Source organism: Nerophis ophidion, linkage group LG08 (assembly GCF_033978795.1).
Source record: "Nerophis ophidion isolate RoL-2023_Sa linkage group LG08, RoL_Noph_v1.0, whole genome shotgun sequence".
NCBI lineage: Eukaryota > Metazoa > Chordata > Actinopteri > Syngnathiformes > Syngnathidae > Nerophis > Nerophis ophidion.
In genome coordinates, this window is record NC_084618.1 from 9536392 (window position 1) to 9556204 (window position 19813).

Below are 19813 nucleotides of genomic sequence, written 5' to 3' on the forward strand. Positions count from 1 at the left end.
AGGCTATGCGGAACCAAACTAAAACTGAACTGGCTACAAAGTAAACAAAATCAGAATGCTGGATGACAGCAAAGACTTACTGTGGAGCAGAAAGCGTCCACAAAGTACATCCCAACATGACATGACAATCGACAAACAAGGATAAAAACAACGGAAATTAAAGCTGCAAGCAGCGATGGACGGGACCGAGTATATATGGAAGTGGCTGAGGAGAGGGAAGTCTGGGCTTCCCAGATATAAGTTAGAACAACACACTACTTTGTATTATATTGGAGTTTTTACCTTCCATAACGTGTCTACTGACAGATATAAGTTAGAACTACTCTACTTTGTATAATGTTGTAGTTTTTACCTTCCATAATGTGTCTACTGACAGATATAAGTTAGAACAACACACTACTTTGTATTATATTGGAGTTTTTACCTTCCATAACGTGTCTACTGACAGATATAAGTTAGAACTACTCTACTTTGTATAATGTTGTAGTTTTTACCTTCCATAATGTGTCTACTGACAGATATAAGTTAGAACTACACACTACTTTGTATTTTATTGTAGTTTTTAACTTCCATAACGTGTCTACTGACAGATATAAGTTAGAACTACTCTACTTTGTATTATGTTGTAGTTTTTACCTTCCATAATGTGTCTACTGACAGATATAAGTTAGAACTACACACTACTTTGTATTTTATTGTAGTTTTTAACTTCCATAACGTGTCTACTGACAGATATAAGTTAGAACTATACACTACTTTTTATTATAAATGTTGTAGTTTTTACCTTCCATAACGTGTCTACTGACAGATATAAGTTAGAACTACACACTACTTTGTATTATGTTGTAGTTTTTACCTTCCATAATGTGTCTACTGACAGATATAAGTTAGAACTACACACTAGTTTGTATTATGTTGTAGTTTTTACCTTCCATAACATGTCTACTGACAGATATAAGTTAGAACTATACACTACTTTGTATTATGTTGTAGTTTTTACCTTCCATAATGTGTCTACTGACAGATATAAGTTAGAACTACACACTACTTTCTATTATGTTGTAGTTTTTACCTTCCATAATGTGTCTACTGACAGATATAAGTTAGAACTATACACTACTTTGTATTATGTTGTAGTTTTTACCTTCCATAACGTGTCTACTGACAGATATAAGTTAGAACTACACACTACTTTTTATTATAAATGTTGTAGTTTTTACCTTCCATAATGTGTCTACTGACAGATATAAGTTAGAACTATACACTACTTTGTATTATAAATGTGGTCTAGTTTTTACAAAACGTTTGTTTTGAAGGGGGAATTGCAAACTTCCTGTTGATATTTGCTGGGGGTTGTCAATATATGAAATGTAGGTCTAAGTGAGACCTACATAGAGGTTTTTGTTTCATGTCTCTACGACATTCCTACTGGAATTTACAGGCCCTTTTGTCTGTTTCTTCCTAGGAGCAGTTTTGTCTGTGTTTTTTCTTCCTAGGGGGCGCTAGAGCGCAATTATGAGTTTTGGTGTTAGGTTTTTTGATTCAATCGCAATGTTCGCCAGTCCTGATGTGTGTGTCAAATTTGGTGAGTTTTGAAGCATGTTAAGGAGGTCGGATTACAGCTCAAAGAGGCGGCAGAATAATAATAAAGAAAGAATAAAACGCTAAAAATTCAATAAGGTCTTCTGTCCCAAAGGGACATTCGGTCCCCAATAATCTTGATTGCTTAAAGTTAGATAACTGCGAACCGGGCATGGCATTTTCTGCAGTTTTAGTAGCAGGAAATAACGGCTGTGTAACATGAATTTGCCCGGTGATTGTAGAAAATACAAATTAAACACACAAAGGACAAACTTTAAGTAAAGGAATTTAAATAAGCTCAAATATAGCTTCAAACGAGTCATAATGATGCGATATGTACATACAGCTAGCCTAAATAGCATGTTAGCATGGATTAACTTGCCGCGACCAAATATGCCTGACAAGTCATTAACATCAACAAAGCTCACCTTTGTGCACTCACGCACAGTATTAAACCTTTGGTGGACAAAATGAGACCAAGGAGTGGCATAAAACACTGATGACATCTGATCAACAGACAAGAAGCAAGGAATCACGCAGAGACAGAGTTCAATTTGGCTCAATGAGGAGAGACGTATCGGGCTGTACACTTAGTTACAGTTCCAACCTACGCTCTAAGGCACAGCCCACGTGCTCCTCTATTTATTCGGGAGGTCGCTGGTTACATCACTGAGGCTGCTTCCGAAGGAAGGGGTTAATCTCAGCAGCCCCAGCTAGACACTATATATTATGTAACGGACTCTTGTGGGTTAGGGTTCCACGGACCATCAAGGAAGGACATGCTCGAGCAGGTTCGACTCTTGTTTATTCTTTCAATAACACAAGCTTGTCTGCGGTCGGGATTCTTTTCAGCTCCTTCTCTCCCGCTTGCTCCTCGCTCGCCTTCAGTCGGCCGCGTCTTCGTCGTATGCGGCTCGCCCTCTGTCGCTTTCGATTGTCGGGTAGTGCTGCTGGTTCTCCTACTCCTTCCGCCTCCCCCTCCTCCGCTGTTACCCTTTTATAGAGCCAGAAGAGATGAGTCAATTATGTGCCGGTGTGCGAGCCACGCACCTGATCTCGCTCGTAGCGTCGCTCAGCCGCATTCTCCGCCTCCTTGCCGCCATCTTGGGCAGGGCTCCAGCATGCCCTGCCCCGCTGCCCGTTCGTCGGCTCCGCCTCTCTACATATGATTATTTAGAAATGCAAATGTGCTGACGCTCGCGATACCGCCCTGTCTCTGCTTTGTCTGCGTCACGGTACTCGATGTTCCCCCTTGGCGGTCAGCAGGCCTGGTCTGGACGCAAACACTGATACGAGACGACTCGCATTCAAAGATTGCAAGTTGTCCCTTGGCACGGATAGAAAAGTACAACTTCAGCACAATTGATGATCACTATAGCAACAGCCTTTAAGCATAAGAGTTGTGTGATAACTTTATACATAATTATTCTAACATGTAAACAGATATGGTGAGTTCAAGGACCGCCGACATGAGTAGGACAAAATGCCGCTCGCCATATAGTCTCATCAGAGAATCATGTTTGATATAAACTGTGAGGTTTCTAACAAATAAGAAGGTTTATGTCATTGTTCGTATTTCTACACAAAACATATTCAAACTAAATATAGATTTCCCACTCGTCTTTTTCAACTTTTATACATTTTTTGGAAAACACCCCAGGGCTGCGAGTGTGCTGCAGGGGGCGTGTCTCTGAAGGTCCACATTAGGGGGGAGGTGCTTCCTGTCTGGTCATGTGACTTTCACTCCGCTCTGGGCTCCTCCCCCTCGCTCTCTGCCCCTGGCCGTCGTCACGGCGACGTGGAGGCAGGAAGTCTTGGTACCTCCACACTTGCTCTATTTTTGCTTCTTCTCACTCGCTGTGATGTAACACCTCAGTGGTGTGTGTGTGTGTGTGTGTGTGTGTGTGTGTGTGTGTGTGTGTGTGTGTGTGTGTGCGCGCCTTTGCTACCTTTTTTCTTTTTTCTACTACCGCCCACTTGCTGCGGCGACACAACTTCCTGCCAGTGTGGGTGTCTTCTTCTTTCTCTTCTCCTTCATCCTTCTTCTCTTCATTCCTTCCTTCCGTCCACACCTCCATCTCTCTTGTCTTCATTCCTTCCTCCATCCTCCTGTCCTTCCAGCCTCTTTTCATTCAACTCTTTCTCCATCCGACCACCATCACTCCATCACTCATCTGACCACCATCACTCTATCACTCATCTGACCACCATCACTCTATCACTCATCTGACCACCATCACTCTATCATTCATCTGACCACCATCAGTCTATCACTCATCTGACCACCATCACTCTATCACTCATCTGACCACCATCACTCTATCACTCATCTGACCACCATCACTCTATCACTCATCTGACCATCATCACTCTATCACTCATCCGACCACCATCACTCTATCACTCATCCGACCACCATCACTCTATCACTCATCTGACCACCATCACTCTATCACTCATCTGACCACCATCACTCTATCACTCATCTGACCACCATCACTCTATCACTCATCTGACCACCATCACTCTATCACTCATCCGACCACCATCACTCTATCACTCATCTGACCACCATCACTCTATCACTCATCTGACCACCATCACTCTATCACTCATCTGACCACCATCACTCTATCACTCATCTGACCACCATCACTCTATCACTCATCTGACCACCATCACTCTATCACTCATCTGACCACCATCACTCTATCCCTCATCTGACCACCATCACTCTATCCCTCATCCGACCACCATCACTGTATCACTCATCTGACCACCATCACTCTATCACTCATCCGACCACCATCACTCTATCACTCATCCGACCACCATCACTCTATCACTCATCTGACCACCATCACTCTATCACTCATCTGACCACCATCACTCTATCACTCATCTGACCACCATCACTCTATCACTCATCTGACCACCATCACTCTATCACTCATCTGACCACCATCACTCTATCACTCATCTGACCACCATCACTCTATCCCTCATCTGACCACCATCACTCTATCACTCATCTGACCACCATCACTCTATCACTCATCTGACCACCATCACTCTATCACTCATCTGACCACCATCACTCTATCACTCATCTGACCACCATCACTCTATCACTCATCTGACCACCATCACTCTATCACTCATCTGACCACCATCACTCTATCCCTCATCTGACCACCATCACTCTATCACTCATCTGACCACCATCACTCTATCACTCATCTGACCACCATCACTCTATCACTCATCCGACCACCATCACTCTATCCCTCATCTGACCACCATCACTCTATCACTCATCTGACCACCATCACTCTATCACTCATCTGACCACCATCACTCTATCCGTCATCTGACCACCATCACTCTATCATTCATCTGACCACCATCACTCTATCACTCATCTGACCACCATCACTCTATCACTCATCTGACCACCATCACTCTATCACTCATCTGACCACCATCACTCTATCACTCATCCGACCACCATCACTCTATCACTCATCCGACCACCATCACTCTATCACTCATCTGACCACCATCACTCTATCACTCATCTGACCACCATCACTCTATCACTCATCTGACCACCATCACTCTATCACTCATCTGACCACCATCACTCTATCACTCATCTGACCACCATCTACGACTGTCCCTCCATCCATTCATCACCCATTCATCACCCGTTCATCACTGATCATTGAAAATACTTTTTCTGTATTTTTTTAGTTGAGCAATGGAAAATCTATTTAAAAAACATTTTCGAAATAGCATTTCCAGAATGTGTGGCAAGACGGTACTTTTGCCCCCCCCCCCCCCCCCCCCCCCCCCCCGCCATGTATGGAAGAGCATCATGCCTCATTCCTCCACACGACAGTAGGTCATGTTTCTGTGTGACAGCCCATCTATTCATGCAAGTCATCAGTGCTGCTCCCTCTGTCCCTCCATCTGTGTCGAGTAGTTCTGACGCACTGGCATGCGTCATCTCGCTGGCCCGCTGCCCGCCCAGCCAAACACCCCGCTGGTGACCACCAGGCTGGGGGGGGGGGGGGTACAGCTCCATATTCTTTCTAAATAGCCTCAATTGTCTGGAATTTTTCAAAAGAATTAAGCATGGGACCGAGTCAATGATGTCTTTTTTTTAGGACTGATATATAAGTGTTTTATATCCATCCATTTTCTACCGCTTATTCCCTTTTGGGGTTGCGGGGGGCGCTGGCGCCTATTTCAACTACAGTCGGGCGGAAGGCGGGGTACACCCTGGACAAGTCGCAGGGCCAACACAGATAGACAGACAACATTCACACTCACATTCACACACTAGGGACCATTTAGTGTTGCCAATCAACCTATCCCCAGGTGCATGTCTTTGGAAGTGGGAGGGGCCTATCCCCAGGTGCGTGTCTTTGGAAGTGGGAGGGGCCTATCCCCAGGTGCATGTCTTTGGAGGTGGGAGGAGCCTATCCCCAGGTGCCTGTCTTTGGAGGTGGGAGGGGCCTATCCCCAGGTGCGTGTCTTTGGAAGTGGGAGGGGCCTATCCCCAGGTGCATGTCTTTGGAGGTGGGAGGGGCCTATTCCCAGGTGCATGTCTTTGGAGGTGAGAGGGGCCTATCCCCAGGTGCATGTCTTTGGAGGTGGGAGGAAGCCGGAGTACCCGGGGGGAACCCACGCATTCACGGGGAGAACATGCAAACTCCACACAGAAAGATCCCGAGCCTGGATTTGAACCCAGGACTGCAGGAACTTTGTATTGTGAGGCAGACGCACTAACCCCTCTTCCACCCCTCAGCTATCAAGGCAGAAGGGAAATGTCAACACAAACATGGAAAACACTCAAACAATGTCAACTAAATCAATTTGATTCTACAGATTTTCTAGATTTGCCAGAATATTTTTTTCTTAATTTTAATCATGATAAGTTTGAAGAAATATTTCACAAATATTCTTCATGGAAAAACAGAAGCTAAAATAAAGAATTGAATTAAAATTAATTTATTATTCTTTACAATAAAAAAAAAAATACTTGAACATTGATTTAAATTGTCAGGAAAGAAGAGGAAGGAATTTAAAAGGTAAAAAGGTATATGTGTTTAAAAATCCTAAAATCATTTTTAAGGTTGTATTTTTTCTCTAAAATTGTCTTTCTGAAAGTTATAAGAAGCAAAGTAAAAAAAATAAATGAATTTATTTAAACAAGTGAAGACCAAGTCTTTCAAATATTTTCTTGGATTTTCAAATTCTATTTGAGTTTTGTCTCTCTCAGAATTAAAAATGTCGACCAGCTTGCTAGTAAATAAATACAATTTAAAAAATAGAGTCAGCTCACTGGTAAGTGCTGCTATTTGAGCTATTTTTAGAACAGGCCAGCGGGCGACTCATCTGGTCCTTACGGGCGACCTGGTGTTGGTGACCCCTGGTATAGATTAACTTCACATGTATTTGTCGATTGTAATTAGTTTTTTTCTGATTTATATTTTATTTTTTATTGCTATTTTTGTCATAGATAAATGTGTTTTTTAAATGTTAAACACAAACTATGCAATATTTTGCAAGTGGAATATTTGATGTGAAGGAATTAGGAGCCTTGAATATGTCAACACGTCATATCAATCATTTTGATTCATTATTATTTTTGAGCAGTAACAGTTGAAAAAAAAATCACACTAAATTTCTCAGGGGTCCAAAAGGGCCCCACACACACTTAAAAAAAACAAGTCTTATTTTTTTCAGTTAAATCTCTAAATCAACTTCCAATCTATTTGTCAATTAAAATTTTTGTTTTATTTTCTTTTTTAATGCAATTTTTGTCATAGATAAATGTGTTTTTTATATGGCAAACATAAACTATGCAATATTGTCCATTAAAAAAAAATATTTCAAAAGGCATGCGGTAAAGGTAAGCATGCGCTAATTATTTTAAAACCTCTCCTCACTCCGGCACTTACCAAAGGCATGCAATAAAAATTTGAGTGTGATGTAAGGATACCATCATGAAAAGCACATTTAATTTAAAAAAAAAACCTTATTATGGTCTTACCTTTACTTATAAATGAAGTCCATGCCAGCTCCTTCTGATCAAAAGCATCGATAAATTGTTTATAGAAGTCTTCCTTATCTTTCTTCAGTTTTAAAAGTCTCTCTGTCTCGATGGAGGTCTTCCTTTATTACCTCCTGCTTCCATTGAAAGTCCAGTTTAGAAAACTGCTATCAGACCGCTGCTATCAGTTAGCTCGGCTCCTCAAGTGCGGGCGACGACAGAATTATCCTCGGACAACTCCCCCTCCCGTTCTGCTCCGTGGGTGATCTCTTTATCCCACCGCTGCCACCAGGAAGTGTTATTGTATAAATAATACACTGGGTATTTAGGACTGGAACATGCCCGGTTGTTTACATAGCTAGCATAGGAGTGTTACATCCTAAAAGGTCCTCCGCGTCATATCCGTCCCAGCACATTTCACGTCACTCATTGTCACTTCTTCTGCAGCCGAGTAGTCGCAAGAAGGATCACTAGCGCCCTCTACCACCAGGAGGCGGGAGTCATTTAATGACTCATATTTGACACACGCAGCTACGGTATATTAATAAAATATAGCTGCTGACTGTTCTTTTTAGCATATTCAATAGCTTGGACCTTAAATCCTACTGAATAGCTCTTAATCTTCTTCCCTTTATGCCATTTCAAATGATTGAAATCAGCCTCCTCCATTTTGAAAATGACGACAGGTGAAGTGTCACTCGTGACGTCACCTCTTTTATTCCACTTTGTCATGTTTTTTTGTTAGAATTTGTAAAATGTGCCCTCGAAAATGAGTTGTGCCCTTTGGACACCACTTTTGTACGACATGTAGACCACCTGTCCGCTGGTAGAGGCTCTTTATAACCAATACAGAGCGCTTTAACCACAACATGACATCATCTCGCCGCCTTGGCGCGGTGGCGGCGTAGGACGTCATCGCGGCCGGCGACAGAGGCGACATTGTGTCACCGGGACCCGAGTCGTCGTCTTCTTCTTGTGTTTGGTGAAGACGTCTGTGTCTCGCCACTGTCGGAGGTCAAAGGCGGCGTTTGTCTGCGCGGCGTTGTGATTGGCCGACAATAGAGTGATGTGTGCAGAACAATGGCCGCTTTCTTCCCCGATAAAGACCTTCTTGTCTTTGGACGAGGCCAGCAAAGTCAGCTCTGAATGTCAGGCAGAAACTCTCTAAATGTAAGGAAGAAACTCTCTAAATGTAAGGAAGAAACTATCTAAATGTAAGGAAGAAACTCTCTAAAAGTCTCAATGTCAGGCAGAAACTCTCTAAATGTCAGGCATAAACTCTCTAAATGTAAGGAAGAAACTCTCTAAATGTGTCAATGTCAGGCAGAAACTTTCTAAATGTGTCAATGTCAGGCAGAAACTTTCTAAATGTGTCAATGTCAGGCAGAAACTCTCTAAATGTCTGAGAGAAACTCTCTAAATGTCAGACAGAAACTCTCTAAATGTGTCAATGTCAGGCAGAAACTACCTAGATGTCAGGCAGAAACTCTCTAAATGTGTCAATGTCAGGCAGAAACTTTCTAAATGTGTCAATGTCAGGCAGAAACTCTCTAAATGTGTCAATGTCAGGCAGAAACTTTCTAAATGTGTCAATGTCAGGCAGAAACTCTCTAAATGTCAGAGAGAAACTCTCTAAATGTCAAGCAGAAACTCTCTAAATGTGTCAATGTCAGGCAGAAACTCTCTAAATGTGTCATTGTCAGGCAGGAACTCTCTAAATGTGTCAATGTCGGGCAGAAACTACCTAGATGTCAGGCAGAAACTCTCTAAATGTGTCAATGTCAGGCAGAAACTCTCTAAATGTGTCAATGTCAGGCAGAAACTCTCTAAATGTGTCAATGTCAGGCAGAAACTCTCTAAATGTCTCGATGTCAGGGAGAAACTCTCTAAAACTCTCTAAATGTCAGGCAGGAACTCTCTAAATGTGTCAATGTCAGGGAGAAACTCTCTAAATGTGTCAATGTCAGACAGAAACTCTCTAAATGTGTCAATGTCAGGCAGAAAATCTCTAAATGTGCCAATGTCAGGCAGAAACTCTAAATGTGTCAATGTCAGGCAGGAACTCTCTAAATATGTCAATGTCAGGGAGAAACTCTCTAAATGTGTCAATGTCAGACAGAAACTCTCTAAATGTGTCAATGTCAGGCAGAAACTCTCTAAATGTTTCAATGTCAGACAGAAAATCTCTAAATGTGCCAATGTCAGGCAGAAACTCTCTAAATGTGTCAATGTAAGGCAGAAACTCTCTAAATGTGTCAATGTCAGGGAGAAACTCTCTAAATGTCAGGCAGAAACTCTCTAAATGTGTCAATGTCAGACAGAAACTCTCTAAATGTGTCAATGTCAGACAGAAACTCTCTAAATGTGTCAATGTCAGACAGAAACTCTCTAAATGTGTCAATGTCAGACAGAAACTCTCTAAATGTGTCATTGTCAGGCAGAAACTCTCTAAAGTCTCAATGTCAGGCAGAAACTCTCTAAATGTAAGGAATAAACTATCTAAATGTCAGACAGAAACTCTCTAAATGTGTCATTGTCAGGCAGAAACTCTCTAAATGTGTCAATGTCAGGCAGAAACTCTCTAAATGTAAGGAATAAACTCTCTAAATGTCAGGGAGAAACTCTCTAAATGTCAGGCAGAAACTCTCTAAATGTGTCAATGTCAGACAGAAACTCTCTAAATGTGTCAATGTCAGGCAGAAACTCTCTAAATGTGTCAATGTCAGACAGAAACTCTCTAAATGTGTCAATGTCAGGCAGAAACTCTCTAAATGTCAGGCAGAAACTCTCTAAATGTTTCAATGCCAGGCAGAAACTCTCTAAATGTCAGGCAGAAACTCTCTAAAAGTGTCAACGTCAGGCAACAAAAAGTCCTCAAATAATTCCAGATGATAGAATTCTGGGATGGAGCCTACTTTAGTTTGTAAATGATGACATCAGGGTCAGGATGACCTTATTTGGGCCTTCCTGCATTCATAGCAACTAAAAAGAATTGTCAACTTGACTTCTTTTTTTTTTAGCCCGGCGCGTTAGTGTGATGTGATCCTGGCCCAATTCCCACGCAGTCCTCCCCCTCAACTCTTTGAAGCGCGCCATCGACCGACCGCCAGACTCTCCCGCCTGGTGGGGTCCTCATGTTTATGTTTGTGTGGACGCCATGACACCTGCCACTTGTGCGGACCCCTCCAGGTGCGCAAAGGGGCGGAGTCATGTGATTAAAAGGAGGCGCGTTGTGAAACCACATATTCATATTGGATATCAGGATGGTATCGGATTGTATCGTGTCGGGCTATCAATACTACAAACGCCCAAAGCAGTGAAGTTGATCGATACTTAAATGTGTGGTATCATCCACATCTCATGTCAAGTATCAAAGAAGAGAAGAATAAGTGATTATTACATTTGAACAGAAGTGTGGATAGAACATGTTAAAACAGAAAATAGCGCGACACCTACCCTTTATATCAGTATTTCTTCACCAGTGTTGGTTTATTATTAAGTATTATATTTTATTGTATGATCCTGTAACTACTTGGTATTAGATCGATACCTAAATGTGTGGTATCATCCAAAACTAATGTCAAGTATCAAAGAAGAGAAGAATAAGTGATTATTACATTTGAACAGAAGTGTAGATAGAACATGTTAAAAGAAAAAACAGCGCGACACCTACCCTTTATATCAGTATTTCTTCACCATATTATTATTGCTTTATTAGGTATTATATGTATTATAATATGTTACTGCAGACTAATTAGGAGTCTTTGTTTGTTTACTTACTACTAAAAGACAAGTTGTCTAGTATGTTCAACATTTCATTTAAGGACTAAATTAAAATAATAAACATATGTTTCATCTACACTAACATTTTTTTGCTCTAATAAAGAAAATAATGACTTTTTTTTGTGGTGCCCTTTATTTAGAAAAACATGGAAATACATTTTGGTGCCGGTTATGAACATTTCTTATCACAGTTATTGTGACCAAAATTATTATTTTTAAGGAAGTATTTCTAAATGTGTTCAAAATGTTCCAAAAGTAATTTTACTGAAATATTTTAGTTTTATTTATTTGTAGAAGAAACATTATTGTAGATAACTCTTTCAGGTTGTAGATAACTCATACATGTTGTAGATACATTCTTACATGTTGTAGATAACTCTTACATGATGTAGATAACCCTTTCATGTTGTAGATAACTCTTTCAGGTTGTAGATAACTCATACATGTTGTAGATAAATTCTTACATGTTGTAGATAATACTTATATGTTGTAGATAACTCTTACATGTTGTAGATAAACTTTTACATGTTGTAGATAACTCTTACATGTTGTAGATCACTCTTACATGATGTAGATAACCCTTTCATGTTGTAGATAACTCTTTCATGTTGTAGATAACACTTATATGTTGTAGATAACTCTTACATGTTGTAGATAACTCTTACATGTTGTAGATAACTCGTTCATGTTGTAGATAACACTTATATGTTGTAGATAACCCTTTCATGTTGTAGATAACTTACATGTTGTAGATAACTCTTTCATGTTGTAGATAACACTTATATGTTGTAGATAACCCTTTCATGTTGTAGATAACTCTTACATGTTGTAGATAACACTTATATGTTGTAGATAACTCTTACATGTTGTAGATAACTCTTACATGTTGTAGATAACTCGTTCATGTTGTAGATAACTCTTACATGTTGTAGATAACACTTATATGTTGTAGATAACTCTTACATGTTTTAGATAACTCTTTCATGTTGTAGATAACTCTTACATGTTGTAGATAACACTTACATGTTGTAGATAACTCTTACATGTTGTAGATAACTCTTACAGGTTGTAGATAACTCTTTCAGGTTGTAGATAACTCTTTTATGTTGTAGATAACTCTTACATGTTGTAGATAACTCTTTCATGTTGTTGTAGATAACTCTTTCAGGTTGTAGATAACTTTTTCAGGTTGTAGATAACTCTTACATGTTGTAGATAACTATTTCAGGTTGTAGATAACTCTTTCAGGTTTTAGATAACTCTTACATGTTGTAGATAACTCTTTCAGGTTGTAGATAACTCTTTCAGGTTGTAGATAACTCTTACATGTTGTAGATAACTCTTTCAGGTTGTAGATAACTCTTTCATGTTGTAGATAACTCTTTCATGTTGTAGATAACTTTCCGGTTGTAGATAACTCTTTCAGGTTGTAGATAACTCTTACATGTTGTAGATAACTCTTTCATGTTGTAGATAACTCTTTCAGGTTGTAGATAACTCTTTCAGGTTGTAGATAACTCTTACATGTTGTAGATAACTCTTTCAGGTTGTAGATAACTCTTACATGTTGTAGATGACTCTTACATGTTGTAGATGACTCTTACATGTTGTAGATAACTCTTACATGTTGTAGATAACTCTTACATGTTGTAGATGACTCTTACATGTTGTAGATAACTCTTACATGTTGTAGATAACTCTTACATGTTGTAGATAACTCGTTCATGTTGTAGATAACACTTATATGTTGTAGATAACCCTTTCATGTTGTAGATAACTCTTACATGTTGTAGATAACTCTTTCATGTTGTAGATAACACTTATATGTTGTAGATAACCCTTTCATGTTGTAGATAACTCTTACATGTTGTAGATACCACTTATATGTTGTAGATAACTCTTACATGTTGTAGATAACTCTTACATGTTGTAGATAACTCGTTCATGTTGTAGATAACTCTTACATGTTGTAGATAACACTTATATGTTGTAGATAACTCTTACATGTTGTAGATAAACTTTTACATGTTGTAGATAACTCTTACATGTTGTAGATCACTCTTACATGATGTAGATAACCCTTTCATGTTGTAGATAACTCTTTCATGTTGTAGATAACTCTTACATGTTGTAGATAACACTTATATGTTGTAGATAACTCTTACATGTTGTAGATAACTCTTAAATGTTGTAGATAACTCGTTCATGTTGTAGATAACTCTTACATGTTGTAGATAACACTTATATGTTGTAAATAACTCTTACATGTTTAGATAACTCTTTCATGTTGTAGATAACTCTTACATGTTGTAGATAACACTTACATGTTGTAGATAACTCTTACATGTTGTAGATAACTCTTACAGGTTGTAGATAACTCTTTCAGGTTGTAGATAACTCTTTCATGTTGTAGATAACTCTTACATGTTGTAGATAACTCTTTCATGTTGTTGTAGATAACTCTTTCAGGTTGTAGATAACTTTTTCAGGTTGTAGATAACTCTTTCATGTTGTAGATAACTCCTACATGTTGTAGATAACTATTTCAGGTTGTAGATAACTCTTTCAGGTTTTAGATAACTCTTACATGTTGTAGATAACTCTTACATGTTGTAGATAACTCTTTCAGGTTGTAGATAACTCTTTCAGGTTGTAGATAACTCTTATATGTTGTAGATAACTCTTTCAGGTTGTAGATAACTCTTCCAGGTTGTAGATAACTCTTTCATGTTGTAGATAACTTTCCGGTTGTAGATAACTCTTTCAGGTTGTAGATAACTCTTACATGTTGTAGATAACTCTTTCATGTTGTAGATAACTCTTTCAGGTTGTAGATAACTCTTACATGTTGTAGATAACTCTTTCAGGTTGTAGATAACTCATACATGTTGTAGATACATTCTTACATGTTGTAGATGACTCTTACATGTTGTAGATAACTCTTACATGTTGTAGATAACTCTTACATGTTGTAGATAACTCTTTTAGGTTGTAGATAACTCTTACATGTTTTAGATAACTCTTACATGTTGTAGATAACTCTTACATGTTGTAGATAACTCTTTCAGGTTGTAGATGACTCTTACATGTTGTAGATAACTCTTACATGTTGTAGATAACTCTTACATGTTGTAGATAACTCTTTCAGGTTGTAGATAACTCTTTCAGGTTGTAGATAACTCTTACATGTTGTAGATAACTCTTTCAGGTTGTAGATAACTCTTACATGTTGTAGATAACTCTTACATGTTGTAGATAACTCTTTCATGTTGTAGATAACTCTTACATGTTGTAGATAACTCTTTCAGGTTGTAGATAACTCTTTCAGGTTGTAGATAACTCTTACGTGTTGTAGATAACTCTTACATGTTGTAGATAACTCTTACATGTTGTAGATAACTCTTACATGTTGTAGATAACTCTTACATGTTGTAGATAACTCTTTCATGTTGTAGATAACTCTTACATGTTGTAGATAACACTTATATGTTGTAAATAACTCTTACATGTTTAGATAACTCTTTCATGTTGTAGATAACTCTTACATGTTGTAGATAACACTTACATGTTGTAGATAACTCTTACATGTTGTAGATAACTCTTACAGGTTGTAGATAACTCTTTCAGGTTGTAGATAACTCTTTCATGTTGTAGATAACTCTTACATGTTGTAGATAACTCTTTCATGTTGTTGTAGATAACTCTTTCAGGTTGTAGATAACTTTTTCAGGTTGTAGATAACTCTTTCATGTTGTAGATAACTCCTACATGTTGTAGATAACTATTTCAGGTTGTAGATAACTCTTTCAGGTTTTAGATAACTCTTACATGTTGTAGATAACTCTTACATGTTGTAGATAACTCTTTCAGGTTGTAGATAACTCTTTCAGGTTGTAGATAACTCTTATATGTTGTAGATAACTCTTTCAGGTTGTAGATAACTCTTCCAGGTTGTAGATAACTCTTTCATGTTGTAGATAACTTTCCGGTTGTAGATAACTCTTTCAGGTTGTAGATAACTCTTACATGTTGTAGATAACTCTTTCATGTTGTAGATAACTCTTTCAGGTTGTAGATAACTCTTACATGTTGTAGATAACTCTTTCAGGTTGTAGATAACTCATACATGTTGTAGATACATTCTTACATGTTGTAGATGACTCTTACATGTTGTAGATAACTCTTACATGTTGTAGATAACTCTTACATGTTGTAGATAACTCTTTTAGGTTGTAGATAACTCTTACATGTTTTAGATAACTCTTACATGTTGTAGATAACTCTTACATGTTGTAGATAACTCTTTCAGGTTGTAGATAACTCTTACATGTTGTAGATAACACTTTCAGGTTGTAGATAACTCTTACATGTTGTAGATAACTCTTACATGTTGTAGATAACTCTTTCATGTTGTAGATAACTCTTACATGTTGTAGATAACTCTTACATGTTGTAGATAACTCTTTCAGGTTGTAGATAACTCTTTCAGGTTGTAGATAACTCTTACGTGTTGTAGATAACTCTTACATGTTGTAGATAACTCTTACATGTTGTAGATAACTCTTACATGTTGTAGATAACTCTTTCATGTTGTAGATAACTCTTACATGTTGTAGATAACTCTTACATGTTGTAGATAACTCTTACATGTTGTAGATAACTCTTACATGTTGTAAATAACTCTTACATGGACCTCAAGTAGACCTACAATGCAATAATAAATTATATATTTTTTATCTTTGATCTTTTATTTATTAAAAAATTGTAACAGTATTATTAACTGTCCGTAATTTTACTGTTGTTTATCATAATATTGTTTAGATGTCACATCACTAAGTAGCAACACATTATATTGTTTAGATGTCACATCACTAAGTATGAATACAATGTACCAGCTGCACCCTTCATGCTGTCATTATATATTTTTGCTGCCTGCAGGTTATTGATCATCAACTCTATTACATCCCAGCTGGGTGACACACACACCCTGCATCTACTTTACACTGCATGTAGTTTACACTGGATGTAGTTTAGACTGAATGTAGTTCAGACTGGATGTAGTTTACACTGCATGTAGTTTAGACTGCATGTAGTTTAGACTGAATGTAGTTTGGACTGCATGTAGCTTAGACTGGATGTAGTTTAGGCTGGGTGTTTAGACTGGATGCAGTTTGGACTGGATGTAGTTTAGACGGGATGTAGTTTAGACTTCATGTAGTGTAGACTGGATTTAGTGTAGACTGGATGTAGTTTAGACTGCATGTAGTTTAGACTTCATGTAGTGTAGACTGGATTTAGTTTAGACTGCATGTAGTTTAGACTTGGTGTAGTTCAGATGGGATGTAGTTCAGACTGGATGTAGTTTGCACTGCATCTAGTTTAGACTGGAAGTAGTTTATACTTGATGTAGTTTAGACTGGATGTAGCTCAGACTGGATGTAGTTTAGACTTGATGTAGTTTAGAAGGGATGTAGTTTCGACTGGGCGTGGTTTAGACTGGATGTAGTTTAGACTGGATGTAGTTTACATTGCATGTAGTTTAGACTGGATGTAGTTCAAACAGGCTGTAGTTTACACTGCATGTAGTTTAGACCGGATGCAATTTAGACTGGATGCAGTGTAGACTGGATGTAGTTCAGACTGGATGTAGTTTAGACTTCATGTAGTGTATACTGGATGTAGTTTAGACTGCATGTAGTTTAGACTTGGTGTAGTTCAGACTGGATGTAGTTCGGACTGGATGTAGTTCAGACTGGATGTAGTTTGCACTGCATGTAGTTTAGACTCGATGTAGTTTAGACTACATATAGTTTAGACTTGGTGTAGTTCAGACTGGATGTAGTTCAGACTGGATGTAGTTTGGACCGCATGAAGTTCAGACCGGGCGTGGTCTCACCCTCACTCTCCTTCTTCTTTTCCACAGATGGAGGGAGTGAGGACCTGGCAGACCCCCGCTCACCTGCATTAGACCCCCACCTGAGACACTTTGGCCACGGTAAGCACACCTTTAGACCCCCACCTGAGACACTTTGGCCACGGTAAGCACACCTTTAGACCCCCACCAGAGACACTTTGGCCACGGTAAGCACACCTTTAGACCCCCACCTGAGACACTTTGGCCACGGTAAGCACACCTTTAGACCCCCACCAGAGACACTTTGGCCACGGTAAGCACACCTTTAGACCCCCACCTGAGACACTTTGGCCACGGTAAGCACACCTTTAGACCCCCACCTGAGACACTTTGGCCACGGTAAGCACACCTTTAGACCCCCACCTGAGACACTTTGGCCACGGTAAGCACACCTTTAGACCCCCACCTGAGACACTTTGGCCACGGTAAGCACACCTTTAGACCCCCACCTGAGACACTTTGGCCACGGTAAGCACACCTTTAGACCCCCACCTGAGACACTTTGGCCACGGTAAGCACACCTTTAGACCCCCACCTGAGACACTTTGGCCACGGTAAGCACACCTTTAGACCCCCACCTGAGACACTTTGGCCACGGTAAGCACACCTTTAGACCCCCACCTGAGACACTTTGGCCACGGTAAGCACACCTTTAGACCCCCACCTGAGACACTTTGGCCACGGTAAGCACACCTTTAGACCCCCACCTGAGACACTTTGGCCACGGTAAGCACACCTTTAGACCCCCACCTGAGACACTTTGGCCTCGGTAAGCACACCTTTATGTTCTGAAGGTCCTCTCAAGACTTGACTTGGAAGGAGACTTTCTGTGGATGTTTATCAGCGGCAGGAATGTCGTTAAAGGAGAGGGCAGGAAGTCTTTTGGATAATGACCTCCTTCCTCCTCCTACTCCCTTCTTCACACTTTTAACTAGCATGTATGCTAATAATATCATAATTTTTACACTTTTAACTAGCATATATGCTAATAATATCATAATTTCTACACTTTTAACCAGCTTGTATGCTAATAATATCATAATTTTTTACACTTTTAACTAGCATGTATGCTAATAATATCATAATTTTTACACTTTAACTAGCATGTATGCTAATAATATCATAATTTTTTGCACTTTTAATTAGTATGTATGCTAATATCATAATTTTTACACTTTTAACAATCATGTATGCTAATAATATCATAATGTTTACACCTCTAACTAGCATGTATGCTAATAATAGCCAACTACTTACACTTTTAACTAGCATGTATGCTAATAATAGCCAACTACTTACACTTTTAACTAGCATGTATGCTAATAATAGCCAACTACTTACACTTTTAACTAGCATGTATTCTAATAATAGCCAACTACTTACATGGATAATGACCTCCTTCCTCCTCCTCTTCCCTTCTTCACACTTTTAACTAGCATGTATGCTAATAATATCATAATTTTTACATTTTTAACTAGCATGTATGCTGATAATATCATAATTTTTACATTTTTAACTAGCATGTATGCTAATAATATCATAATTTTTACACTTTTAACCAGCTTGTATGCTAATAATATCATAATTTTTACACTTTTAACTAGCATGTATGCTAATAATATCATAATTTTTACACTTTTAACTAGCATGTATGCTAATAATAGCCAACTACTTACACTTTTAACTAGCATGTATGCTAATAATATCATAATTTTTTACATTTTTAACTAGCATGTATGCTAATAATATCATAATTTTTACACTTTTAACCAGCTTGTATGCTAATAATATCATAATTTTTACACTTTTAACTAGCATGTATGCTAATAATATCATAATGTTTATACTTCTAACTAGCATGTATGCTAATAATAGCCAACTACTTACACTTTTAACTAGCATGTATTCTAATAATAGCCAACTACTTACACTTTTAACTAGCATTTATGCTAATAATATCATAATTTTTACACTTTTAACTAGCATGTATGTTAATAATAGCCAACTATTTACATTTTTAACTAACATTTATGCTAATAATATCATAATTTTTACACTTTTAACTAGCATGTATGCTAATAATATAATGTTTACACTTCTAACTAGCATGTATGCTAATGATAGCCAACTACTTACTTTTAAGTAGCATGTATTCTAATAATAGCCAACTACTTACACTTTTAACTAGCATGTATGCTAATAATATCATAATGTTTACACTTCTAACTAGCATGTATGCTAATAATAGCCAACTACTTACACTTTTAACTAGCACGTATGCTAATAATATCATAATGTTTACACTTTTAACTAGCATGTATGCTAATAATTACAAAGTATTTACAGTTTTATCTAACATGTATGCTAATAATATGACCAGAGAGGATGTGGTTGTGATTAAAACCCGGGTGTTGTTGATGTGTAAGCGAGGTCACACGGCGTTGTTTCCCTCTCCTAAGTCAATCACGCTGACG

At 38.4% G+C, this 19813-nt stretch overlaps 1 protein-coding gene across 3 annotated transcripts in view; it reads left to right on the plus strand.

Annotated features, from left to right (window-relative positions):
• tanc2b (tetratricopeptide repeat, ankyrin repeat and coiled-coil containing 2b) overlaps positions 1–19813 on the plus strand; it is a 236905-nt gene that overhangs the window by 71029 nt on the left and 146063 nt on the right. For all 3 annotated transcript variants that reach the window (XM_061907641.1, XM_061907643.1, XM_061907644.1), the window contains exon 3: positions 17349–17420. In XM_061907641.1, the coding sequence (XP_061763625.1) occupies positions 17349–17420 (72 nt within the window). The remainder of the gene's footprint in view (positions 1–17348; positions 17421–19813) is intronic.